The sequence below is a fragment of the Callionymus lyra genome, chromosome 4 (genome assembly GCF_982586985.1).
Source record: "Callionymus lyra chromosome 4, fCalLyr1.hap1.1, whole genome shotgun sequence".
NCBI lineage: Eukaryota > Metazoa > Chordata > Actinopteri > Syngnathiformes > Callionymidae > Callionymus > Callionymus lyra.
Window position 1 is genome coordinate 32319197 of NC_141821.1, and position 25428 is coordinate 32344624.

Consider the following 25428-nt stretch of genomic DNA (forward strand, 5'->3'; position numbering starts at 1 on the left):
ACGCTCCAGCAGAGGTACAACAGTGACAGTGCCAACAATAACGTCCAACCAGATTAAATATTAAGACGCTCTTGAAATTGATCAGAGAAGACGCCTGCCCCGCGAATCCCTGCCGAGTAATGAGCTTAAAATATAGCAATAGACAGATGACAGATCCAGGTTACAGGATGTTCCAGGTAGTAACACAAAACAAATAAAGTGGGACAGCAAGACAGACTTGTAATAGACTACTCCTGCACAGACAGCTCTTTAATGTAACATGACAGCGTCTTATGATAAGAAATAGAAAAGGTGATTAGGTCAACTTTTCCCAAAATATTCCCGCTTTGAGTTTAAACACTTTAACATTGTATATGATACAATATAAAGTGTGTATATATATATATATATATATATATATATATATATATATATATATATATATATATATATATAAATATATACACATATATATATATATATATATATATATATATATATATATATATATATATATATATATATATACATATATATATAATACAATAAAACAACTAATTTAATGCCACTTTAAGTTTCCATTTATGTGAGCCTCTGCTTATAATTTATTTATCAAATTGTACTTTTTGAAACTAAAAGGCCGAAGCCGAACGATGACTGTAAGATATATTTTCAGTAATATATTTTAAAGACAGTGGTCCTTTTGCCTTTTCTGTTCAGTAAAAAATCTTCCCCTTTATATAATATATTTTGTTCTGAACAATTATACTAATGTCCGGGAAGATATCCAAAGTTTTATTTTACTTTATGCCATCTGAGTCATGCAGTCGGAATGCTAACGATCTAGAAATCCCAGCACAGATCTAATCATTAAAATCACAAGTCTGTCAAGTTCAGACATCATCAGAAGATCTTAACTTAATGATAAATGCGCTGAAAAGTCATAATTCTCTTTTATAATATTCGAGGCTGAAGGATATTTTAAGACAGGTTTATACAAATATTTTGGCATGTGATCACCTTCAGCAGGTACATTATTTTTCTTAACAGTTTTTCAAGACGCCAAAAGTGTACCACAGAATGGTTGGTTACTGGTGAGTTTAAGGTGAAACTATTTATTTTTAGAGATTGAAAGAGTTTCTCTGAGACAAACATTAGCCACACTTTAATGTTTGACACCATCACACATGGAACTTTTTTCCACTTGATTTGATTCTCAAATTCGTTTTTGTAACGTAAGTAATAATGGATTTAAAAGAAAAGTGATTGTGATAAGTAGTCAAAACCCAAATGTCTTATATGTCAGGTCAGCGTCCAGGATGTATTTGAAGTGGATGAGAAAGAAGTTCTCATGCACAAACAGCACGGAGGAAGAGTGAAGTGATGTTCTGGTTCTTACCTCTGCTGGACTCTGCGCGCACGTACCACGCACACTGCAAAACTACAACAACTCCGAGCAGAAGAACGCACGCCTTCACTCCCTCCTTGTCCATGTTGTTGTCGTCAATTTCTTATAATATCCAGAAAAGGCAGATCTTCCCTCGGGGAGCCACTGCTCCACACCAACAACCTGCCGTGCGTGGATGAGATCCACGGAGCGCCACAGCGGAGGTCGCAGCTCTCCTGCTCGGCGCTGAAAACAAGATCACAGATGAATAAAAGGACTCATCCCACAGAACCTCCACACGAGCAGACTGGGCTGGAGAGTGTGAGGGAGTGAGGGAGTGAGGGGGGAGAGAGCGCTCCTGGAGGAGAATTGCGCCTCCTACGTCACACGCTCCTCGCAGCCAATCGCGCCTCTTGCTTCGTCTGATGCCCTGGCGTGGAATTGAAAACACAAACGTCCCTCGAGCAGTTGTGCTGGCTCTCAGACGACCAGGTGTAGATGGCTCTCGAGGAAAACACCGAATGTTAGGGAGTGCTGGGCAGAAGTGCGCTCACCTTTGAAAGACAACAGGTGAATGACTGTGAAGGGCGCCCCCCTCAGGCCAGTATGACAATTCGAATAAAAAAAAAACAAGCTTATTTGAAAGCACGGACGAAGCAATCTACTTAGTACATAACGATAAGCATTGAGATACCATTTTAGATGCACATTTTTATTTATTCTTTCATATCAGATGAATGGAAATTGGGGTCTGGAAAAGTCACCAGTGGCACAACTAGACGACCCCAATACCCCAATAAACAGTAATGTCCACACAAGTACTGCTTGTTTATTCATTTCTACATTTAGAATTCAGTGATTGACAGCTGACAATAAAATGAAAAATGCCCATGTCTTGTTTCATCTTCTGCAGTTGTGGGATTTTACAGTCCCTATTTAATATTCATTTATTTGCCTCACACATGTTAATAATATTATTTTTCCTCTGTTTCCATCAAATCCTTCGTCTCAACTGAAACTCTTTTTCCATCCGCTAAAATGTTACACACTTGTGAGGTCACTGTTGCTCATTATCTGTCAATCGAACATCAGGATAGAAGCAACTGATAACATGTTTAACAGTGGTTTGATACAGCTGCACATGTCCAGAAGAAAGTAGTGCTTCAAATCCAGGTAGCCAGTGGAAGAAGATCAACAGTCCAAAGTATGCAGACAGACAGGGGCGCGGCAGAAAACATGTCTAGAGGTCACGGTGATTAGACCGGAGAAGGAGGCAGGGTGATAACCATGTAATCTGACAGGAGATGTGGGACAAAGATACAGGTATGAAGAGAGAGGTCAAGTGTGGAGAGGGTTTGTTCACTGTTAGAACCTGATCAGGTGATCTTTTTCTACTACTTTGCCTGGAGTGCAGGAGGGTTAACTTGGTCCACCGGATAAATATTGCGGCTGTTACGGGAGGCCAAGTGTGGAGGTGGAAAGCTGTCATAAAACATCAGTAAATACAATATAATACTGGGTTCTCTGAGATATTTCTTCCCTTCTAGAGGCAGATCAATAGAGAGCTATTACAGCGACTGCATTATCAATGATATAGTCATTACTTGGATTATCGTCACTGGCTCCGAAATCACTGTGTCATCTGTTGGGTTATTGACTCCCGGTAAAGTTAGCGAAGCGGTCAGGATGGGCTTGTTTCTAAACAGCAAGAATTGAGCTGAATGGAGCTTTACCAAGCGACTTCCCTTTAGACTCACATTTTGGAGACAATTCCAACACAAAAGCAAGTTACAATCTATAAAAATCACTTTGTAGTTGCAACAGAATCTACTTGGGGTGAGATCAGTCCAGCGCAGGACACACACAGTATAGACAAAGCATGTCAAATTCAAACACAAAAATAGACACGAAAATAAACTGTTACAATAGTCTAAACAAGAAGACACAAACACATGTATTATAACATCCAGATAGTGTTGTGACAAAATTTTTCCAAGTTTAGAGATTTAGACAAAGAGTCACAATCATAGATCCATAAGGCTTGAGGTGTATCCTTAGAGAGATGAGCATAATATCAGCATAAATGTGGAGGAAGAGTGTTCTTGAATAAGAAAACAACAAAAAAGGTTCATGGTTGTGATGAAAGAGGACAGGAAGAAGAAATGTGATAAGAAGGAGGTGAAAGCCTTGGAAATAAAGAAAGAAGATGATGATGGAATGATTTTCTCTTTTGTTCATGTCTTGAGTAGCATCATCATTTCAATAGTGTTTTCATCACCTAACGCTTCTGACTCAATGATTTCATAGTTGTTTTCTAACATTTTCACCAAAAAATTTCCCTTGGGTTTATCCTTTTCATTTATCCAGCCCTTATCTCATCTAATACCACTGAAGTCAGTGTGTGTGTGTTTACCTGGATAGAATTGGTTCAAATGCAGCTGATGGTGTCTCATAGTAATGGAGGACAAGCTTCCACTGATATCAAAGATGGTGTACTTAGCTTTCACTTCGAGATCTAAACAAGATCAGATGAGCCAAGTGGCCATTGTGCAGAGAGAAAACAAGTTTAGCTTATTTCTGTCCATTAAATCCCAGAATGAATCAGTGTTCTGCAACATATCAACGTCTATAGGAGTAAACGCACAATTACATTCCAGCGTACAAATCTAGAGAAGTGCTTTGGCCAGAAACCAAGATTAGATCTTCCATTTACCTTTGAATCCACAGTCTCACTCTGAAGAACACAACGTTACTTTTGTGGGTTCAAAAAATAAAATCAATGAAAACAATTCATATAACAGATTTGACTGTTGTACTGTAGTGCATTATGGGTAGAGTGAGTGGTGGGCTCTATTGCAAAAGAAGAGATGATACCTGATGGTTGCCTTACCTTAAAAAATCACCTTGTTTTTACTAACCTCGGATAAAACGGATAAAGCAGATCTATTGTGTGGAAATATTGGATTTTTGTCTTGCATCCTGAGATAGACATTAACAATCAGATGTGTGTATCTACAGCAGCAGGAGGTCCATCAGTGTCAGTTTTCAGTTTGAACGATCGCTCCAACAACTCATCAAATGAACACATTTTGTCACCACAGTCACATAACAGCAGATGTAAATATTATTAAAGCTCATTCATGTTCCATTATCAATATTCACTTGAATAGATTTCTGTTTTTGGAGATATTTTTGCCCAATCAGACGCATTTGTCTATGAATTGAATGCAGTTTTGTGCAAAGTGTTGACGGATATATTAAATACTTGTAAAATATGAAAGTAATTATTTAAAGGAGACAAACCTGATGAGTTCAATAGTTTAAATTCACCTGAAAACAGATAGAATTATGAGCACTGTGTGTGGTCCAAAAGGATAAATCATTTTCCAGCGGAAAATAGGGTTCAAGTGTTCCAGTATAACAGGACTCAAACCTGGATCATCAATCAATCCCACCTTGACTCAGAACACAGATGCAAATAGTCACAAACTAACCCTTTTACAAATTGTTTTTAAGTGTGACTCGAATGGTCTTGCTGCCAGAGAACGGCAGCCGTGGGTCCATGTTAATATAAGCCAATCATATGTTGGGACAGTCTTGAAGGAAAACCCAGAGGAACCAATAAATGATATAAACACACACAGCTAAAACCAGCTGTTAAATAATCCCTAACATAATTAAAATGCATTATTAAACTTGATAATAAACCAAGTGAACTCCGGACGTTGGTCTCATGTGCTCGTGTAGCTCCAAGTGTTCAAAGAGAAATATATTTTTAATATAAAATCTAATAAAAAAAAAACAGCTCAAAGGATTTGGCTACCGCTGTCGTCTCAGCCACTACCTTACAGCAACACCAACAACTTCAGATTGCTTTTCCGGGAAATGTCAGTCTGCAAAATCCAGACGGTTGTTTTTAGTGGCACTCAAGCATGATTTCAGCCAGTTTGTACTTTATACGAGGCGATACTGTTCATGAAGACCATGGCATTGGTGAGAGACAAACAATCGTCTCCGGCCCTGAAGCAGGTTTCAGTCTCCACCTGCAAGTAACAATCTATTGATCCAGGTCCCATGAGCAAACAGCTCCACTCCAGTCCAAGGCTAAACTAACTACTTTGCAGCGGCTGTTGTCACGTCGTCAGTCATTTGGAGACGTCGACTTATGTATCTGGTGATGTAAGCAATACACTAAACTTCTACCTCATTAATCCAGAAATGGTTGATGGCATATCCACGTCACAGAGTTTAGAAACGGAATGAGGCGTGAGGAGACAATGGACACGAGCAGTGGCGCATGAGGCAGAACAATATTTATGAGGCTGCTGAAAAAAACTACTAATTAGAATTCCATATCAGCCACATAGAGCAGGACTCGTTTCCAAGCTCATAAATGTTGGATATATAAAGTCTCCGGGTTAAGGAGCCCACTATATGACTGGAGTCAGTTATCGATCGGACAACCATTAGCAATCATGGCGGCTACTGCAAGACCAAAAATATTTACTGTTGCCACCCTTTTTTATGAAGTGCCTTTTAAATACCAGATTTTAACATATGTTTTCCAGATGTTATAGTGTGTCCTGGTTGAAAAGGTAAAGGACAGAAATGTATCTACCACTTTGATAAGCATAACATAGTTGACTATTCAATTCTACATGTATATTTATTGCTGTGCATTAGTGTACCTCAAGTACATCTTAACCCCCTGTGTTATCTCTGGGTCAAGGTGACTCGGAGTCCATGAAAAAGAAAAAACGTGTTTGAGGCATCCCTTTTATTGTCTCTGGGTCAAGGTGAACGACCTGGCTTCCAGAAACACATGTGACCCCATAGAAAACACAAGGGTTACGACAGGACCATTTGTTTTTCAGGCCTCCGGGTCACCTTGACCCTGATAAAAAAAATAGTTAAATAGCAAGTTTTCTGACTAGACTGTATTAGCCTGAATTAAAATGGAGGACCAAGCCCATCTTTCCTACTTCAGGACACCCTTTTCAATAAATAGTTGGCGATGCGAAGATTCCAAAATAAAAAGACCAACTTTTATTTCACACATATATAAAATGAATTGTCAATGTGGAAACCCTTGTTGAGCAAGTGGTCAGCAACAAATCACTTCAAACACGTCATCTTTAAAATCACATTTTAAAAAGTAGGTTGATCTGCTCAAAGCAGGTCTAAAGTTAAGGGAAAGTCAAAATGCTGGAACTGAGAGACAGATTTACCTAATGTGGAAGAATTCTTTAAGAAGAAAACAAAGTTAAACAACGTTGTCTCTGGGTCCACCAGATCCATACACTTCTTCCATTTTGCTTCTTCTTGTAGATGAACCTATTACTCTTTGCATGTCAACATAACCGGGCTCTGATTCGTCAATATGTAGGAGCTTGTTGCTTATTATACAGTGTTTAAAGTTGAGTTTGATACCACATCTGTGAACAGGTAAACAGGTAAACAGGACAGGTTGTTCGTAATAGTGCCTCTACGTTGACTTTATACGTAAAACTGCAATTTTCAATGGTGTGTTTATGAGAGACAGTTGACCTTAGATCATATGATACCATGAAATCTTTTCCTGCCACAGATCCTACACAAAAGAATCCCTCAAATGTACAGACAAGCTTTTTTCTGATGAGATTCGTAATAGCTTGATTGGATTGTCCGCCGAAGCTCGCCAGAGACGCACAAACAACTGCTGACCTTCACATGGACCGCCCGGACAAAACCATGACAAAGACCGAGGCGATGTGATCAGATAACACGAGCACAATTCAGTTTCATAAACAACGAAGCTACCAGAGAAGTGCTCACCACCAGCGGAACATTCATACACTCACAATGTGTGCGAGTCCACCGAGGTATGTGTGTTGCTTTTGTTTGTGGCAGAGGTTTTGTGTGGCCGGTGAATGTTTTTTGTCGGGTCAAATGTCAGCAGGTTCAAACAAACAAACACTGACAGGCAGGAAAAGCTGAGTTTGAGTTACTGGCAGAGAGAAAACAAGGTCAGTTTGTAATTGAGTTTGTTCCTGCATGCTAATGAATGTATATTACATTGTATCTTTTTTGTTTAATGATGGATGTGTGGCTTGTTTCCACAAATACATTCACATCAAGACACTCGAAATGATTAAAAAAAAGCATCTGAGTTGATAAATGATTGTACGACATCTGCTATCCCTGGCATAAACGTGTATGAGCAGAGATGTCGATCGCTGAAGGGACAAAACAATTATAGTTACAACAGAATTTACAATTCAAACCTGGTCACCCGTCAGTTGTGCCGTCAATCACTAGAGTTACCTGCTCATGACGCAAAATGTGTGACTCAATAGTGTGTGTAAGTTAGTGCATTAGCATGCTAACACTTAGGATTCTGAGGCAAGAGTTAGCATTAGCATCCTTTAGCAGCAAATACAATGGTTTCCCTGTATCAATAGAATTGATTGTGCGTCGATTATATGTCTGATAGGTCTTTCAATTTTGAAAAAAAGTTCAGTTTCTTATCATATAACTCAGGAAAGAATGTGACTTTTGTCATGTTTCGATCAAGTTTACTTTAAAAGTAGTACAGAAAGTAACAGAAGTACGTAAGTAAGTATAGTACAGAAGTAAAACACAAACTCTATATTGGACCATCTTGGGGAGTTATGGTGAGATGTATTTTTATGATCTTTGCAGGTTGTGCCACATTTTAATTTTGATGTTTTTAATCTGTAGGTCGGTCTGTGAAAATAATGCCGTCATTAAACCGGTCAGTGGTGCAAAAAAGGTTGGGCACCACTGTACTAAAGTTCTTTCAATTTATTAAATCAAAAATTAACTTCATTTGTGAAAAATAAACTTCCAGAGTTTTTAACTAGATTAGTATGTGGAACATCTTTTTTCCAATAAATACAAAATGTCTCATTTACATCGATAACAATGCCAACTGATGAATATTACAGAGCCATTTAACAACGTTGTAGATCCACACAGATCGTTTTAATTGTCCGTCTGCTGTGTCAGAGACACTGATGGCTTCAGTTATGGTCACAACACAGCAACTCCGGCCAAAACCTGTAAAAGCTTAATATGCAAATAAAGCCTTCTATTTGTACACTGGCAGATTAAACAGCAGCAGCAATCCAGTTAAGATCCATTCCCTCTGTTTTCATTAAGTCATTTGGTTCTATTCATTTTCTGGATTTCGGATTTCAATTTGAGGGAGTAAAGTTGACACAGAGACACACAGCATTGACAAATCCAGTTTGTGTCAGGTTTACAGAAAATGATTACCGTGAGAAAAAAAGGTCCATTTGTGTTGAAGACGTGCGTTGAACTTGACTTGACTGCTTTTCTAGGTAGTTTGAATTAATTTGAATTGAAATGATTTTTTTGTTGAAGAGAGTTCACCTTATTATTTCCAAGTATTGTTTTATTGGTATCACAATTTTTTTAATAAAACTGCTTTCTTTTGGTAATAAATAGAATGTGTCCTAAGCAAAAATATTGTTATTTATTGCTTTTAAAGCTTCACATGGAATCAACGAGGCTATACTGTGCATTTGTTTAATTAAGCTGGTATGAAGCGCATACACACGACAACAAAATATCCATCATTTATAAAGAATATTTTAAATATTGTTAATATGCGTTATGAAACCTTTTAAACATCATTTTTTGGGACATAAAGTTTTATAAAATAAATATACATAACATAACATTTTTCACACATTTGTCATTACAAACAAAAATAATGTGTATTTATTAGGGCTCAGACCAAAACTTTATTCAAAATTCACAAACCTTTTACTGCTACAGTTTTATTAATACAGGTGATTGTATAAATTAAATGTTAAGCTAAAGCATCATATTGAACTCCAAACATATATTATTATTATTATTATATATATATTATCAGAGCTTTCTTACAGAACATCTTCTTATGATAATTATTCTTTCATTTTCTACCAAACCCCTCATCTGGACACTAAGTGGCTCAAGAAAACCTCTCAGGAAAATAAACATTCAATCTGCTTCAGTGTGAGAACATTAGACCTCGGAGCTTCTTCCATCACTCTCTGATGTGTATTTGTACAAAGGGTTGGAGAACGACAGCGCTGCATCCTTCCGGGGCACGACGTGCTGTGATCCCACACACACACACACACACACACACACACACACACACACGTAAAGACACATAGATCACGTCAGCGACATCTGTACAGATAATTAGAGTGGAGGCCAAAAAGCAGGATCTTTACCTCCTCCTCCCTCCTCCAGGGGTAGACACTGATGGAGAGCCCGGCATCATGAGTCCTCCTGGGGTCAACGTGGTTTAACTTTTTATCCAGAGAGGAAAGCTGAAGGAGAGAGATACAGAGGAAAAGAGGTTAGAGACGCAATGAACTCTCTGAACTTCCTGAAACATCAGAGGTCCAAATCCAGGTGTCATGATTGAGCAGTTTTTATTTATTATTAGAAAGTGGAAACATAAAATGGAAAATGTATAATTCAAAGATAAAAAAAACAACAATTAACATTTACGATAGTTACTGTACTTTAAATGTATCTTTAACTTTACTCAAGATTTAGATAAAAGAAGATGAAGAAGATTTTTTTAAATTTTAGTCTGTAATGTAGTCGATATAAATTTAACTTTTAAAGAAATTACTGATGGATCAGGGGAAAAACAACAAACAATTGTGATACATTAAACCTTCTAAAATATTTACATATATGTTTACTTATAAAACAAAGTACTAAAAGTATATTTAAATGTAATATTTTAGTTTTCTTATCAGCGCTTCAATAGTATCACCGAAGGAAGAAACTAAATTGAGTACAATGGTGAATCAAAGGCTACTATTTACCGCAGCACTAACCAAAATGAAATTAAAATGAGATCCTGGACAGGCCGTGAGATGTTGGAGCTAATCCAGTTTCTGCCGCTGGGAATCTCCCAGACAGGTTGCTACATCATCACGCAGACAACGTCACCAGTCTGTAACTGGAGTCAGAGACTGCACATTCAAGCCTTTATATTCATAAATAATCTCTGCATCTGGATGAGAACCAGCGTCTGCATACTTTTATTGATGGCAAACACCAGCATGTTTTTTATCTATACTTGTAAACGTGTGTTTTATGCTCTCTTGGAAATAACAGATTTCCTGTGGCAGACCTGCACATGTGCACAACTACAAGCCTTTATGGAGTCACATCATTCTTCTCAACAGCTGACACTTGACTCTCAGCCAGTCACACACTCGCAGGCCTCACTGACCTTGACCCCGACTATCGCTGGCTGGAAAACACTATGACTACACAATAGATTTGCTTTTTATTGCCTGGCCCAAGTGCTCCCATTGTGGCAGCTCCAATAAATATATAGCCCCCTATATCTCCCCCTATATGATGACTGCCTGAAACACACACAAAATGCGACACATTCAAGCACACACCAGCTATTATCCAAATTAAAGAGCAGGCATTGTGTTATTTCTTGTGCAGCGGCAGCAGGACTCATTGTCGGTGTCAATAGAAAAAGCAAACAGACCAGACAGTGAGCAGACGCAGTCATTGAACAACATCGTACAAGATTGAATTTGGATTTCATTTCAGATAATAACAATCATCTTTAACACGAATGCTGCTTTACATCTCAATGCAATGCACTAGAGCAATAAATGTGTTTTTGTTTTTTAAATCAACAAGACTTTAAATATATCTAACGATTCAAAATGTTGGTTTAAATCCAGAACAAAATAAATAGTTTAGGCCAACAGGCCAAGTAAACAAACCAATAGAGTACTTCAACCAACATCATTTTAACATCATTCAAAATATAGTTTTAATTTGTAATTCATAACCTTTTAAATACATTAAAAAAAGTATGTGTAATGGTGCCAGACAATACCAAAGCAGTAGCGAGATACTTGATCGAATCTTAAACCGATCATGCGATGCATAATTCAATCACTTTGAATTTCTTTTTTACATTTTTTTAAATTCACAAGTAATTCAATTCAACCTTTTAATATACAAAAGATATAATTGAATGATTTAATACAATTAAATTCAGCCTTTCAATTTAGACAGTTTTCATTTCAATAATTCAAAAAATATATTCAATGCTCAAAAAAGGATTTTGATAGAAAAGTTTCAACAGTCACATGCTAATTCTATAAAAAAGAGAGAGAGAGAGAAAGAGAGAGAAAGGGATTTCTCAGGTTTCTCTCCCTGGAGGCTTCATAAAATACTCTCAGTATGTCGGCCATGATATACATGTACACATCCAAATGTAACTGTACCTAAAGTTTAGTAGTTTTGTAGTGAAGAGCAGCATTCAAATAAATTCACACATCCAAAAAAAGAGGGATACGTGTACATAGTGCTGGTTGAATAATAGTTCATCAACTAATAGCTCAACTGTTGTTGTGTTATTTTGTATATTAAGAACAAAAACGACAGAAAACTGATAGATTATGTTAGTGACTCATGCGACACCACCTTCTGACCTGCACTCATGTTCTTATTAAGTCATGTCAGGAAAAAGCTTCATATTGAAATATGTGACCCTGAAAAATGATGGAGGCAAGATTGATTGGACCAGTGGGAGCTCTGACCTGTGCCCCCCTGCTGCCTGCCAGGTCATCCATCACGCTGGAGTCCTTCTGCCCTGCTCGCCTGCAAAAATATTCATTTAAAAAAAAAAATTTAATCACAAAATACATGGACAAGCTTTTTTTCTCCAGGACTCACATGGTGTGGCATCTCTTCCTGCACAGGGCCAGTACACAGATGGCACTTCCAGCCGTCCACAGCAGCAGTCCGATGGTGATTCCAACGTACACGGAATCTGAACAACATCAGTTTTAATTTAACTCCCGCTGAGTGAACATGTATTTAATGAAGTGAGCAGACTTTAATACAAGCAGGAGGACGGAGTGAGTAAATTCAGGTGAGACAGCTTAATGGACACGGGCGGGAACGGCTTTATTACCTAGCCCAGTGTCCTCTGGTTCTGGTGTGGAGGTGCTCAGAGGAGGCTTCTGTCGAACACTGCAGCGATTCCCCGTCCAACCTGATTGACAGCTGGTGTCATAGAGGAAACATACAGTCAATACATGCATCATTAACCACGTTAATAGAAGTCGTGACCTTCTCCCGAAAGACAAAAATTGTTTGTTCACAAAAGAGTGATGTATTGCGATATTCTTTTCCACAATATTTGTATGTATATTAGACAGTGTCGTATTGTTTTCTTTTCAGTTTTGGCTTGAGAATTAAATTTCATTCATTATTGTAGGTTTATAGTTCAACAAAGCGTGTATAAAATAAAATAATTCCATTTTTTACATTTACAATTAACATGGAAATATTCAAACTGTGCAGCTAAAGGAGCAACGGAATCTCACTCTGACTGAGGATGAGAGGATACAGTCGACTCCATCTGCTTATTAAGCTGCTTATACTCGGACAATACTACATAAATATCCTTTATCCTAAAGTATCACAATATATTGCATCGTTGTCCCTGTATCGTGATACGTAACGTATCGTCAGAGACTGTACTTGCCAAAACACACATGCTAGTACATAGAAAAAGAAAAACAAGAGAGATGGTTGATAATCTTTCAACCTCGTAATAAAAGCATCAAAAAAACAAGTTTCTGTCTAGGGCTCTTTAAAAATAGATGATTTCTCGACTCTCTGAGCATGGAAAAACTGAAAAATAAGCAAATATTTTGGCTGCTTGGTTGAGCAGAGGAAAGAACATCTTCATCTTCCATGAAGTACTGGCGTCTAAGTCCACATCTGTTTAGTATCAGCAAGATTCCAGATCAACAACAGCTCTCTAAGGCGAAATGTTTCCCACGGAAGCTGAAGCAAGCGATTATCATTCAGAGAGTGTCTGAGAAGGTATTGTGTGACCGTCCTGCCGTGGCAGTCGGCCTGTTTCCCCGGCGGATTCCTGCTTTAAGTGAGAGAACGTGAGACAAATGCAGAGCCAGAGGTGACTCTCATTCTTGATCTGGGAGAAGTTCGAAGATCGTGACCGAAGGAGCTGCAAAAGGAGAGTTTGTTACTACCTGGCGGTGAGAATGACTGAGGAGAATAGCTGGGATGGTTTCCCGCTAAAGAGGAAGATACATTAGTTCCTTTGCTGGACTCTAAGTCCAATAATCTCATCTGTTGAACTAATCAACTCCATTTGTTGAAAGTTGTTATCATCCAATATCAGGCAGAGACTAACACGTCTGTTCTTTTAGGTGTGTGTTGTTTCTGTTTATACTGTTGAATTAGACTTCACTGGTGTTACTGTTCAGTTTGTTCCTCCAGAATATTGATTTCACTGCAGCTCTTTACTTCTTATATGTGGTCTTCTTGTTTGTCGTCATCCTTCTATATACTTTTATTTCACTCTGCAAGTCATCGTTTGTATGAATAAATGAAGGTGACGACAATAAAAAGATAAACTAATTAAACAACAATGTTGTCCATCAAGTGTGGCCCTCCTTCATAAGAGTTTAATCAAGGTTATTCTGATTATTCTGATTTCTGATCGTTTCATTCTTCACGTTCAACACTGTGTTTTCATAAAGAGTTTGTGTAAGATATAAAAAGAACTTTGTTTTACCAATGAGAAATATATATTTTTTTCATTATCTGTTACAAATACACACTTTGCTGAATTTACATTCATATCAATCAGAACAAGAAAACTGAATTCTTAACATGAAGATATCTTTAATAAATATTGTTCTCTTTTGCTTTTTATTCCTGCTCTTGGTAACACATTGATATTTTATCGTGATTGTATAAAGTTTTCATGTGCTCTGCTGCTATAATTGTGACCTGGATATTTATTTTTTCTCCAAAGCATGTCTTTGAAAGTGGAACCACGAGAATCTATCGGTAAATCCACAGAAACTGTTGCAAAGGCAGAACTGTTCCCTTAAGCTTTGGGGTGGATAAGAAGAATCCCACATGCTTCTTGAAGTTCTTTCCATTCCTCACGTCTTCCACAGAAAGAGAAAGGACAGAGGGGAGGAGTGACGGGCGTGATATTCATCCCTCGTCCTGCGTGTGCGACTGCTGTGAGTGATAGTTACATGCAAATGGGTCCATGACTTTCCACACGACACGATCCATGATTCATGCAATACGAGGGAGGACAATCTGAAAGAGGGAAACATATTCAAGGTCATCATAGACTCCTCATGGTCAAACTGCAAACACAATAAAAAAGAAATTGTTGAATGTCTCAGGCTTTTATCTCAGGGACCGAACTAGAGAAGACATAGTGTGACCCAGAGCGTATCGCTCTCTGAAAGTGGAAAACAGAGGAAACAATGTCAGTGAAGCTTTAACCACAAACCTCAAAAGATACCCTGGATGTCTGTTGCAACCACAAACGTCTGATAATGAGTCTCTCAGCCTCCATAGTCTGACTCGTGCTTATCACAGGAGTGCTTGATAAACCACCGTTCATTTAAAGTGACCAGGAGACAAATTGATGTGGCTGGTGCACAAATACAAGTGATGCTACACAGACTGTCAAGTGACGAGAACTACAGGTTGTTAACTGAAATATACAGCGAACCTATGCAGTATAGATGTATTTAAATGAAGAAAAAAAGGTTAGAAGCTGTTTATGTTTTTGTTTGGTTGCTTCAGCACATAGGAAACACATAGTTGGTTGTTACAAAGAAACTTTACAAAAAATTAAGACGATGGAGTCATCAAGAATTGTACAGGAAAAACTAAACTAGCATGATTGGTGGAAAACTAAAGTGGATGAAAAGTACATAAACTTCACTGGAACAAGCGTCCTTACCTTTCAAGAGTCACATGTTAATATGACTTTGAAGGAAGTAATAAAAAGTACTAATAAATAATAAAAATCGATAGAACAGAAAAGGAATAAATATAGCTATCTAACGAATACCTAACAAAGTAGCTGAAGTACCTGAAATTGTACTGGGATTTTTATGAGATTCAAAAACATGAAGAATACTTTAAATGAAAAATGAAAAAAACATGTTATTCAGTTTGAATTATTTTAGTGCACCTTAAACATGATTTCATTGATTTGATTTCAGGGTGCTAGCATCATTTTTTGGCTGATCGCAAAAGGTTCCGAAAATGACTCAGAAGGTGTTAAGGGTTAAAAGAATTGTGATTTTTAAAATGCTGTAACTTGCTAAATATCTGAGCTGCAGCTACGTTTTTGGACATTTTTGGAGTTTTTCAGTCCAAAAAATGAGAAATCCGTTCCATGAGAACTGTGAGGGGGTAAACCAAACTGACTTAGCTGCCCTCTATTTACATAGATTAATTCAAACAAAACCAGATAATGAGGAGGGAGCAGACAAGCGTTAAAAATATTGAACACATAATGCCAAAAAATGTGCGCTCTAATGGTTAAACATCTGGACAGTATCACCTTCACAGCTGGACTCATCTGAGCTGAAGGGCTGACAGTCGACTTCGTGGTCACAGCGTTTGTCCAAAGGGATACAGTCTGACAAACTTTCACACACCAGTTCACCCAATTCACACTTCAGAAGAGCTGAGGGACATGGATATTATTATTTGAATATTATTAGAAACGAAAGTAATAAAAGAAAAAACAACCACAAAAAAGTTCCTTTCTATTACAATAATGTTTGTTGTACATTATTATTTCATTATTATAGCCTTTTTAAATTGTATTTATTATATTTTTTTAATTATATATGGTGTATGTACAGTAGATACTCACGACAACCGAACTCGTCCTCGCCGTCAGGACAGTCGGGGACTCCGTCACAGCGCAGGAGGGCAGGGAGGCAGCTCTGGTTGAGACACTGAAAGAAAGCAGCGGGGCAGTGGTCCTGAGGAGGGTGGGTACCCGGGATCATGGTTGGACAGCCCTCCTCATCCGAGCTGTCGGCACAGTCCGGCTCACTGTCACACCGCCAGGTCAGTGGGATGCACATGAAGCTGTACATGCACTGGAAGTGGTCTGCACTGCAGGTGAGCGGCTCAGGGGTCACCGGTCCTGGAAGACATTTGGAAAAAGACATGAAAACAGGTGATACACAATAGTTACAGGCATCAGCACCAGTTTCTCATGATGAACCTGGATTTTTCTGCATTAAAACATGTCCTCAGAAAATCTTCACCTGGGGTCAATTTCAGCTATTAAAAAAGGAGCTGTCAATGCTTCTATTTTTGGCAAGTCAGCCAGTGCGGCAGGTGAAGGGTCGATGAAGGTATTGAAGGGAGCTCAATAGAAATATAATTACTTCTACCTCCGTTGCCCTGTTCTGTCGCCTGAAGCTGAAGCCATCATATGGACCTGCAGGGGAACTGACTGTATGAACCCACTCAGGGGGGAGAGAGGGCGGAGGATTACCTCCCGCCATACACTCTGCTGTGTACGAGACGTCGTCCAAGGCGATGTTTGTCCACATGTCTCCGCCCACCTCGGCCTGGAAGGTGACTTTGAAAGGTGTGGGGTTGGACAGAACGATGTTGGCGTATTCCCACTGGTCTCTGTGGTTTCCAGTCACAGCCCACATCAGCAAACTGGTTCCGCTGGTTCCAACAGTGTACACCTGCAAACAAAATGATATTTAAAGCCTGTTAATAATAAGCATCAAACATCTGCGTTAAAAGCTGCTGGAGCCGACTGTATCCTCAGGAATTGCTGTGACTTTGGGGGATTTTATTTTTCCTTCAGCTGCGGAGGACTTAATGACTGCTGCCATCTAGCCTTCAGAAAGTTTAATTGCAACACAAAAATTAAAAAACGCAGCTAAGTTGTTGCATGTTTTTTTAATCTTTTGTAATTTTTGTATTATAAAAAAATATATATTATTAAAGTATATACAGTTACCATGATTGAAAGCCAAGAAGTTAAATAGTAAAATTAAATTAAAAAAATATATATAAAAAGTATGTATATTTTAATGTCAATGCAGTATCGTAAATAACACTATAAAAACTATTGCGATATTCAGTGTATCCATATTTTTTTTACACCCCTAATCTGGATATTACTATGTCTTAGGTAGGAAAACATTCAAGAACCGTGTTTCTTTTTTCTTGTTATTGATGCTTTGATGAACTTAGATCTTGAAAAAAAAAAAAAAATCCCCCAAAAAAGTATGATAATCAAGTTCTTTGTCTTTCACCTGTGCTTTTATTTCAATGCTCCAGGTGTCTTCATTTATTTCCATAAGAATCTAAATTAAGACTTGATGAATCAGAAACTAATTTGCATTACAGAAGGATCGCGCACGAGTTAAAGGAATCCAGGATCTGACTCGCCTTCAGTGTTCCCATCCGCTCTGAGCCGTGCATGTGGAACCAGAAGCGCAGGTGACACTGACCCACGCTGGCTGGAAACCAACTTGTGGTTGTAATCCTGGCCACGTCGCCCTCCCTCTGAACAGACGAGTCAACGTAGAGGAACTTTCCGTCGCCGCCTTTGAGGACGAACAGAACAGCATGAATGTGACAGAGCAGGAGAAACGACTGTGAAAACACACTACATTGAGATGACAATTAAAAGCGTTTGTTTGTGATAACTGTTGTCAGTGAGCGAGCGCTGACCTGGACTGTGGTCAGACTGAGGTCCAGCCTCCGGCTTCTCACTCTGCTGACTTATCTTCCAGTCGAAGTCGTCGTCCACATCTTGAGAAATCCGGCAACTTTCCTCCCACTGATCTTCATGCAGGTTGAAGTCGCAGTAGCCAGGTGTGCTGGCCACGTGACCTGGTGAAGAATACGAAGGTCATTATGGTTGGTTAGCAACGCTTGGCTCTACGTACTGCAGTCCAGCTCGTCGGTTCCATCGAGACAGTCCCTCTTGTTGTCACATATCAGGTGAGACTCGATACAGTGTCTCTTGTTGCACACCATGTCGGTCACTGCAGGACAGCTGACGGGAGTGACAGCATCTGAATCACAAACAAGCACAATATTTATATATTAGAATACAATAAAAATAATGAATGTCTTTATGTTTCCTTCAGCAAAAAATCAATTTCGTTTGTCCACTGTTTAGGTCCGGGCAGTACTTCAAGAACCCCCGCAGCCCAACAGTGTTAATTCATCCTTCCTTCACATCTGAGAAGATCAACGATCAATAATTTATAAGCCTGTAGGAAGGACCAGTGAGGGCATCATAGGAATGCAGGAGACTCGCTATAACCTTGTTGTGTCTTAACGCTGTACGGTTGCAGTACGAACACACCTGAATGTGAACGAGCTTGTCTGTAGGAATGTAAGTGATAAGCCTGTAGATACTCAGAGAGGATCTGTGGGTTGCATTGCAATATAAAGCGAGGAGGAGTGTGGTCTTCTAGATCCATCCAACTGGAGGAAACAGAAGCAGATCAAGTGTGGGGATAATTTAAGATATTGTAAGATATTTTCCTCATGTTGCATAGGTATTTTACCGTTGATCTTCCCTTGATAACCTTTTTTTTCATTCTAAATGTCACAGAGAACACAAACCAGAAGAAGAATCTCTGTGTTTGATTTGTTTTGAAAGTTATTATAAAGAAATAGATTCCTGTCTCACTTGAGTGGGTGCGTTTGATGAGACTCTTTAAACTTCAAAGGCTGAGACATTCAACGATGACAAGTGCGATCTACAAACGGCAGAATGTTATTCCATGAGGTCACTGGGGTTCCTGTCATCATCTGAAAAATGTCCTGCTCAATTTTCACAGCCCTAAAGTTGACGGAAGTTGCATGAAAGAAAAATGATTGCAATTTGTCTTTGTGTCAGTCCTCGCATGTTCTCCTGAGTTGACGTTGTCAAAGAGGGAAGAAACACATGACATGAAACATCACATGATATGTGCATCAAGATCAAAAAGCCTCCGTTGACTGAACAAACTGAGTTCATCTGTGAGGTTTAAGGTGACATGATCCATTCCAGGGACCATATTGAGTTGGAAAGACCTTCATGTTGTTTCATTTCATGACTTGTGAAAAGGATGTAACGATAGGACGTCCAAACTAAAGTCATCTTAACAATAATAAGAACAATACAGAAATAATTACCAAAAAAAGTATAGACTCACTTGTTTGTGACCAAATTATTTTTCCAAGGCCTTTTATATTACATCAGTCTAGAAGTTGACTTTAGGACTGAAATGGAAGATAATAAAATGTATATTTTATAAAAAACATAAACTTTTAACCAGACCCCAAATAACCTTCTACTGTTTAAATACATGTTTTATATTTGTTTGATACTCTCTACTCTCTAATATTTTTTATTTTGTTGCTAGAGTATGTTAGCAAATTGAAATGAACGCTCCGGCCTTAGGACCTACCTGGGGCACAGTCTATATACTCAAGGTCATCCAAGGCAGCTCCACCACTGACGTCTCTTGACCGGACGCCCTCGAAAATCACCTGGAAGTTCCTCAATTTCCTGAGCGGCACCTCTGCCTGTAGCCACAGATTCCCCTGATGTCCAGTTTTGTTCCACACTTCCTTCAACTCGTCCTCTGTCTGGAAACAAAAAACTCAAAGTGATTTTTCTTTCATTTTTTTCCTCAGACCTTAATTGATACACTTGTGTAACATATGCTGGAGCACGTTTAAACCTGTCTCTTTGATTTGTGTTTATATTTAGGTCTAAGCAGGTCTACATTAAAGCTGCCAGACACAAAGAAAGCTCCTTCTGAAGAATGAATTCATCGTGCCACAGAATAACGACGTTTTAAGAAACCAGTCATTGTTAAAGGGAAACAGTTTGTCAACAGTAGAAAGAAACGTCTGGTATTTTGATTCAAGGGGTATCTTCAGTGAGCTCACAGATGAAAGCAAGCCCACGAGATCAGGCGGCTGAACATCTTCACAGTCCAACACAAACCAACAAATGTAGGAGGGAATACATGAAATATTACAGTCGTAACTGTGTTGATGATATTTAGATTCACTCTTTCGTCGATCAGAACAAATTAAAGTCAGAATGAGCAACTATAAATACATAGTTAAGCCGGCAACCAATAGAGATAACAAAAGTCTCTTCAAATGTTGGACCCACAACAATTTGTATGTTTTACATTTGAGCTTTTGAGTGGCTATTGAACTTTGAGTAAAATGCTAGAAATATAATCCGCTGAAAATAATATGAAATTTTTCATCTACAGAATAAACTCTTCACAACAGTCCGATTTAACCATATTATTGTATTAATGAATGGAGGTAGCACATGTTATACTATTGTTTTTATTTAATCGATCTAATGATCTTATCTGAAACCTCCTTCTCCTTCATGGACCACTGATAGTTTTGCAGGCACGCCTGGAGACAATGTTCCCAGTGTGTTCCGGCTCTGCCATAAGTACCTCACCAGAAGAATCCAGAGCTGAAGAGCTATTCCTGCTAGAAGAGTAGGACCAGCCGCACTGCTCTTTGATTCAACTCTGACTGGACACTTGGAGTGGCTGTGTGGAAAAGTCTCAAGAAAGATAACCTTGGATCAGAATGAAAACTGGCTAGCAGGAAAATTGGCTTTAACATCTTAACTTTCATTGACTTTCCTGTCTCAAAGTTCACATATGAAGCCTGCTGGAGCCCGGAGGTATTTTTAATAGCTGCTTCGTCCCCTGGTGTTATTACAGTGAACAGGGTCCGCGGGTCCATAAAAGCGCCTCAATAATTCAGTTTCACTGTCATGCCTCCATGGAAATGACTTTTAACACAGTGAATACTGTGAAACTCACCATTTCATAGTGTGAATGTGACTCTACCTGGTCTGATGTTGGCAGGCGGAGAGGACAGCCAATGTCACATTCCACTGGGCAGCTTCAAAGCCTATTAAAATGCACCCTTTGGTGAGGCTGTCTCCTCCGCTTCTTGCCGATGGAGCCCTGACTTGGAATAATCTTGTTATCGTGCGCGTAGATTAATAAGCAACATTACATAAGGACTTGTTCAAATGAACGTAGCAGAGCAAACGTTCAGCTCATAAAAGCTCTGGGTAATATCGAGTCCAACGTACTTCTGATTGCATTTTTGTAGCATATTTTTTACAACCTAATGAAACCTGTCGAGGCAGGATTCTAAATGATCTGGAAGTTGAAAAATAACCTGGAAGAACCAACTGTGACCGTGTTTTAATTAAATGTGTGAAGAATGTTTTGCAACAGAGATTAAAAAAACAAAAAACTTTGGCTTCTAGAAGCTTCAATGTTGCTTTTCTTTGCTAAATACAATCACAGATCTGACGCTCCTGCACCTTCAGTAAAGAAAGTGCTCTTCACATGCAGATGAGAAACGAGGTTTATATGACTGGCTCTAGAGTGAGCAGGAGGACGGAGGGAAAGACACTGGAGGTCCTTGTGTTTTAACTTTTTAATAAGAGATCAAGCTTTAACTATGTAATCTTTTCAGGCCAATTTTGAAATTACAATATGTATGGGTATGGGTTTATAATTACCTTAATGTCTTTGCAAATCTCTTTAAATGCAAAATAATATTATAATATTTTTTTCTATTCTCTTCATTGGATTTCGATGCCACTTGACTGGTTTCTGATTTTTTTTGTTTAGTATTTTCATTTTGTAGGTGCTGTAAAAGTATTTTGCTGACATTGGAGGTTTTGTTGTGATGTCAAAATGAAAAATGCCACTGAAAGGCAAAAATGTCCATGAATGAGCTGAAGTCGACACCAAGTCGGGGTTGTATAACAAAACTTGCTTACACAACACACTGTAGAATAAATGAAAAGGATTTTATTAAGCTAGCACCGTAACTCTCTTTTGTATCCACATGGAACTCCAGGAAAACACAAAGATTAAATAATACATATTGAAGTCATATATTCATAATGTTTGTATGTTTATTTTTTTTTACATTTGAATCACCATTAAACAAGTAAAATAGGCTTTGTTTGTTTTTTAGTTCCACAAAAGGGTGGTTACACATGTTAAACAACACAATGGAACTGTAAAAACCCTGGTCAAAAACACTAGATTGAATATAAGGGCCTGAGCGGAGGTGTGAAATAAAGGAAGTGAGTCTCATGATTGTATATTGCACTTGAGCTCAGACATGCACTATCGAGCATGTGAACATGCCCAGAGGAGCCATTACTCACAGAGCAATAATGTCTAAGTGCTAATGTCTGTCAGTCCTCCAGGTTGGACGATACACTTAACATGAAACATTTGTGCTGAACTAGGATCATTTTTATCCAGCAGACACACAAGGGCCAGCACTCATGGTGACCTCTGACCTTTTATCCGGTCTGTCTCCTTCAGACTTTCTAGTAAATTGACGTTTCCCATACATCATCTGCGTGATGCAGTTGATGTAAAATCGGGATCCTGGTCTTACCTTGACGAGCAGTCGGATAGTCCCAGAGGCCTTGTGGGAAATGTAGTACCAGAAAGAGAGTTTGCAGATTGGACTGGACTCCTTCCACACAGAGCTCCGTATGTGAACTTTATCACCCCTCAGGCCGACAGGTGTGGCTTCCAGGTACAGAAAATGACCTAAAGCACGGAGGTGTTGAGATTTGTCTCGGCCCAAATGTTACGACCGTCACACAAACCGTTCTCGTCCATCAGGGTATGATCGTACGGCGGTCGGATGCTTTGGACGGATCCGGTCCCAAGGAGCCAATCGAAGTTATCCGCCTGCGAGCTTTTCCAGCCGCAGCGGCCGCTCTCGAAAGAGCACGACGTCCCACAATCCTTCTCATCGGCACCATCCTCGCAGTCATTGGTGAAGTCACACTTCTGCTCTGCTAGGAAACAACGGTCGTCCCCACAAGGCAGAGAGCCGTATGGACAACCCCCTAAAAAGGTTTAAATATTAGTCAAAACGTATCAACTAAATGTAGTATTGTAGTAAACAACAAATATCTTTAACTTCTGCACAGGCAGAAAAAACAATTAGCATCAACACGTACTTTGTGTCCTTTTCCATTTGGCTCATTGGTACTTCTCATTTAAAAAAAGTTTTTTCTCTAGTTGAATAATATACTTTAAAATGGACCTCGAGGGCCACATGAATCTGCTCAAGGGCCTGAAGGTTTATTTACTTCTTGAATCTTTGAATTCTAGTTGAAGGGCTGACACCAAAACAAACATTTCTGTGATAGTTTGCTGAACATTGTTGCTCAATGAGTCAGAAGGTTGTGTTTCTCTACAGCAGCATCTCCCCTTGAGCATGACTGGCAGCTGAACGCTTTAGCATTTAATCGACTAAAATGTTTCATTGCATTACAGGGTTTTTGGGAACCAGTTACCTTAAATTAGTCATTAAATTAGTAGTATTGAAAAATAACACAATACTGAGTTTCCCATCTCACCATCTGCCCCGCTTTCAGACCAACCATGTACATAGAGGAGAAGATTAGGAAGACTTAAGAGCGGAGAGACCCTCTAAATTCATGGAGGAATCTTTAAGAGGCTTTGCAGGACAAAAGAGTAAAGAGCTGGAAGCTGAAACAAGTGAATCACTGGGTGGTAGGAGATGGAAGGGGCGAGAACCTATTGGTGCCAAACATTCTATCAGGGGCAGTATTTGGCTCTGGGGAGCGCAGGAGCTGGAGCGTGATGGACCGAGCCAGTCGCTGTAATTGAAGCAGAGAAGTGGGTAGAAGTCTTCGCTAATCCTGTGTTCCTCTTCAGACTCACGGGACCAGAAGCAACGTGGGGTTCAAAGAGAAAGGAGAAAGTCGGAAAGCTAAAGCCCCAGACTGGGCTGCCGGACCAACGTCCCACCTGCTGGGATGAAAACTAAAACCCTTGACAAAAGAGAGAGCAATGCCTGAAGCCAACTCTGGTAACAAGGTGAATATTTAAATACAGTTTTGTATGTAGCAGAGGAGACATAATACATTAGCCAGTTAGCAGACTGACCACTTTTGAAATATCATAGGAGAAAAAAAGCAGTCTGTACAAATTTCGAGATGATGGTTGTCGAAAGGAGATTTAGACAAGATACTCTATAAGCAAAGAGGGGCTTCATGTGAAGAAACACTGAACAAGAATGTTGTTGTCGCACCTACAGGACTAGCGACTCGACTACATCATTGGTCTACTTGACCGAAAGCACAATTGAAGGCCAAGCTAATTCATAGAGATTCACAATTTGTTGAAGCGTTAGCATGGTTGCATTAGTTGAACATTTTCTCAGCAATCATTTTGCATTACAGCAATCTTAAAAATGTTATGACAATTGTGTTATAATTGGAAACATATATAGTATTTATCATATTAAAGCTTCATTTTTCTGTTGTTTCAAAGACTTCATTCAAGCAAAGTTTTTCTTGCAACCACCCACTGTCTAAACTAGTTTTCTAGGGTTCCTGGCTGTTCTTCATGGATGTACATCGTGGACGCACACTCTTCAGAAGAGCCCAGAAGGCGGAGCAGGTGGAAGCCGCACCATAAACTGTGTCAGATGCTAAACAGCAATTAAAAGCCTCCACGCTGAGACATTGCTGGCGTCAGATCTCAGCAAGACTGAACTTCTATCAGCTCTCATGTGACTAATTAAAAATGCTGCTCGGCAGGAATCTGGATATTTAATGCAATCACGCCAACAAACAAGAGACGGGACAAAATAATCCTCCTTATTGCAAAGATCCTCGACCAGAGACCCTAACAGGAAAAGTCCTTTTTTTTAATGAGCACATATTCCCTCGAGCAACTTCCTCTCTCGTCGAGCACGTTGAGGAGCATGAAGCGCTGAATTCAGATGAGGGGACCCGACTGCAGTATTTCCAGCAGTAAATATTGGCCTAAGTTTGACAGAGAAAGCCATGTTCAGCCACATTGAACGTTGATCAAGGTGCATACATAATCCATTGCTTGCCAAATAAGAGGGGAAACAGTTGTATTTTCCCTCACTTTTAAATAAAATCTCAACTCTTCTCATACGGATTAATTATGAGAGATACTAGCCTTGACCTTAGCTATGACCTGGATTTTAAAAAAGAATTGCTATGAAACTATATAAATAAATAAATCCAATGCTAACATCAATCGCACACTTCATCCTCCCCGAACTCTTGAGCATAAGACACTGAAGCCCTTTCATCT

General features: G+C 39.1%; 2 protein-coding genes across 2 annotated transcripts in view; both read right to left on the reverse strand.

Annotated features, from left to right (window-relative positions):
- The window catches only part of plxdc2b (plexin domain containing 2b), a 73978-nt gene extending 72291 nt beyond the window's left edge, over window positions 1–1687 (reverse strand). The window contains exon 1 of the mRNA XM_087789854.1: window positions 1379–1687. Within this exon, the coding sequence (XP_087645980.1) occupies window positions 1379–1472 (94 nt within the window). The 5' untranslated portion in view covers window positions 1473–1687. The remainder of the gene's footprint in view (window positions 1–1378) is intronic.
- A 7713-nt stretch (window positions 1688–9400) lies between these two features.
- Window positions 9401–25428, reverse strand: part of malrd1 (MAM and LDL receptor class A domain containing 1) — a 29470-nt gene continuing 13442 nt past the window's right edge. Inside the window, exons 19-33 of the mRNA XM_087790223.1 lie at window positions 22929–23174; window positions 22712–22869; window positions 19696–19876; window positions 18178–18306; window positions 17960–18121; window positions 17675–17832; window positions 16758–16959; window positions 16122–16400; window positions 15804–15929; window positions 14470–14536; window positions 12357–12448; window positions 12116–12212; window positions 11980–12040; window positions 9616–9714; window positions 9401–9493 (exon numbers count right to left, since the gene is read on the reverse strand). Coding sequence (XP_087646349.1) covers window positions 9401–9493; window positions 9616–9714; window positions 11980–12040; window positions 12116–12212; window positions 12357–12448; window positions 14470–14536; window positions 15804–15929; window positions 16122–16400; window positions 16758–16959; window positions 17675–17832; window positions 17960–18121; window positions 18178–18306; window positions 19696–19876; window positions 22712–22869; window positions 22929–23174 — 2150 coding nt within the window. The remainder of the gene's footprint in view (window positions 9494–9615; window positions 9715–11979; window positions 12041–12115; window positions 12213–12356; window positions 12449–14469; window positions 14537–15803; window positions 15930–16121; window positions 16401–16757; window positions 16960–17674; window positions 17833–17959; window positions 18122–18177; window positions 18307–19695; window positions 19877–22711; window positions 22870–22928; window positions 23175–25428) is intronic.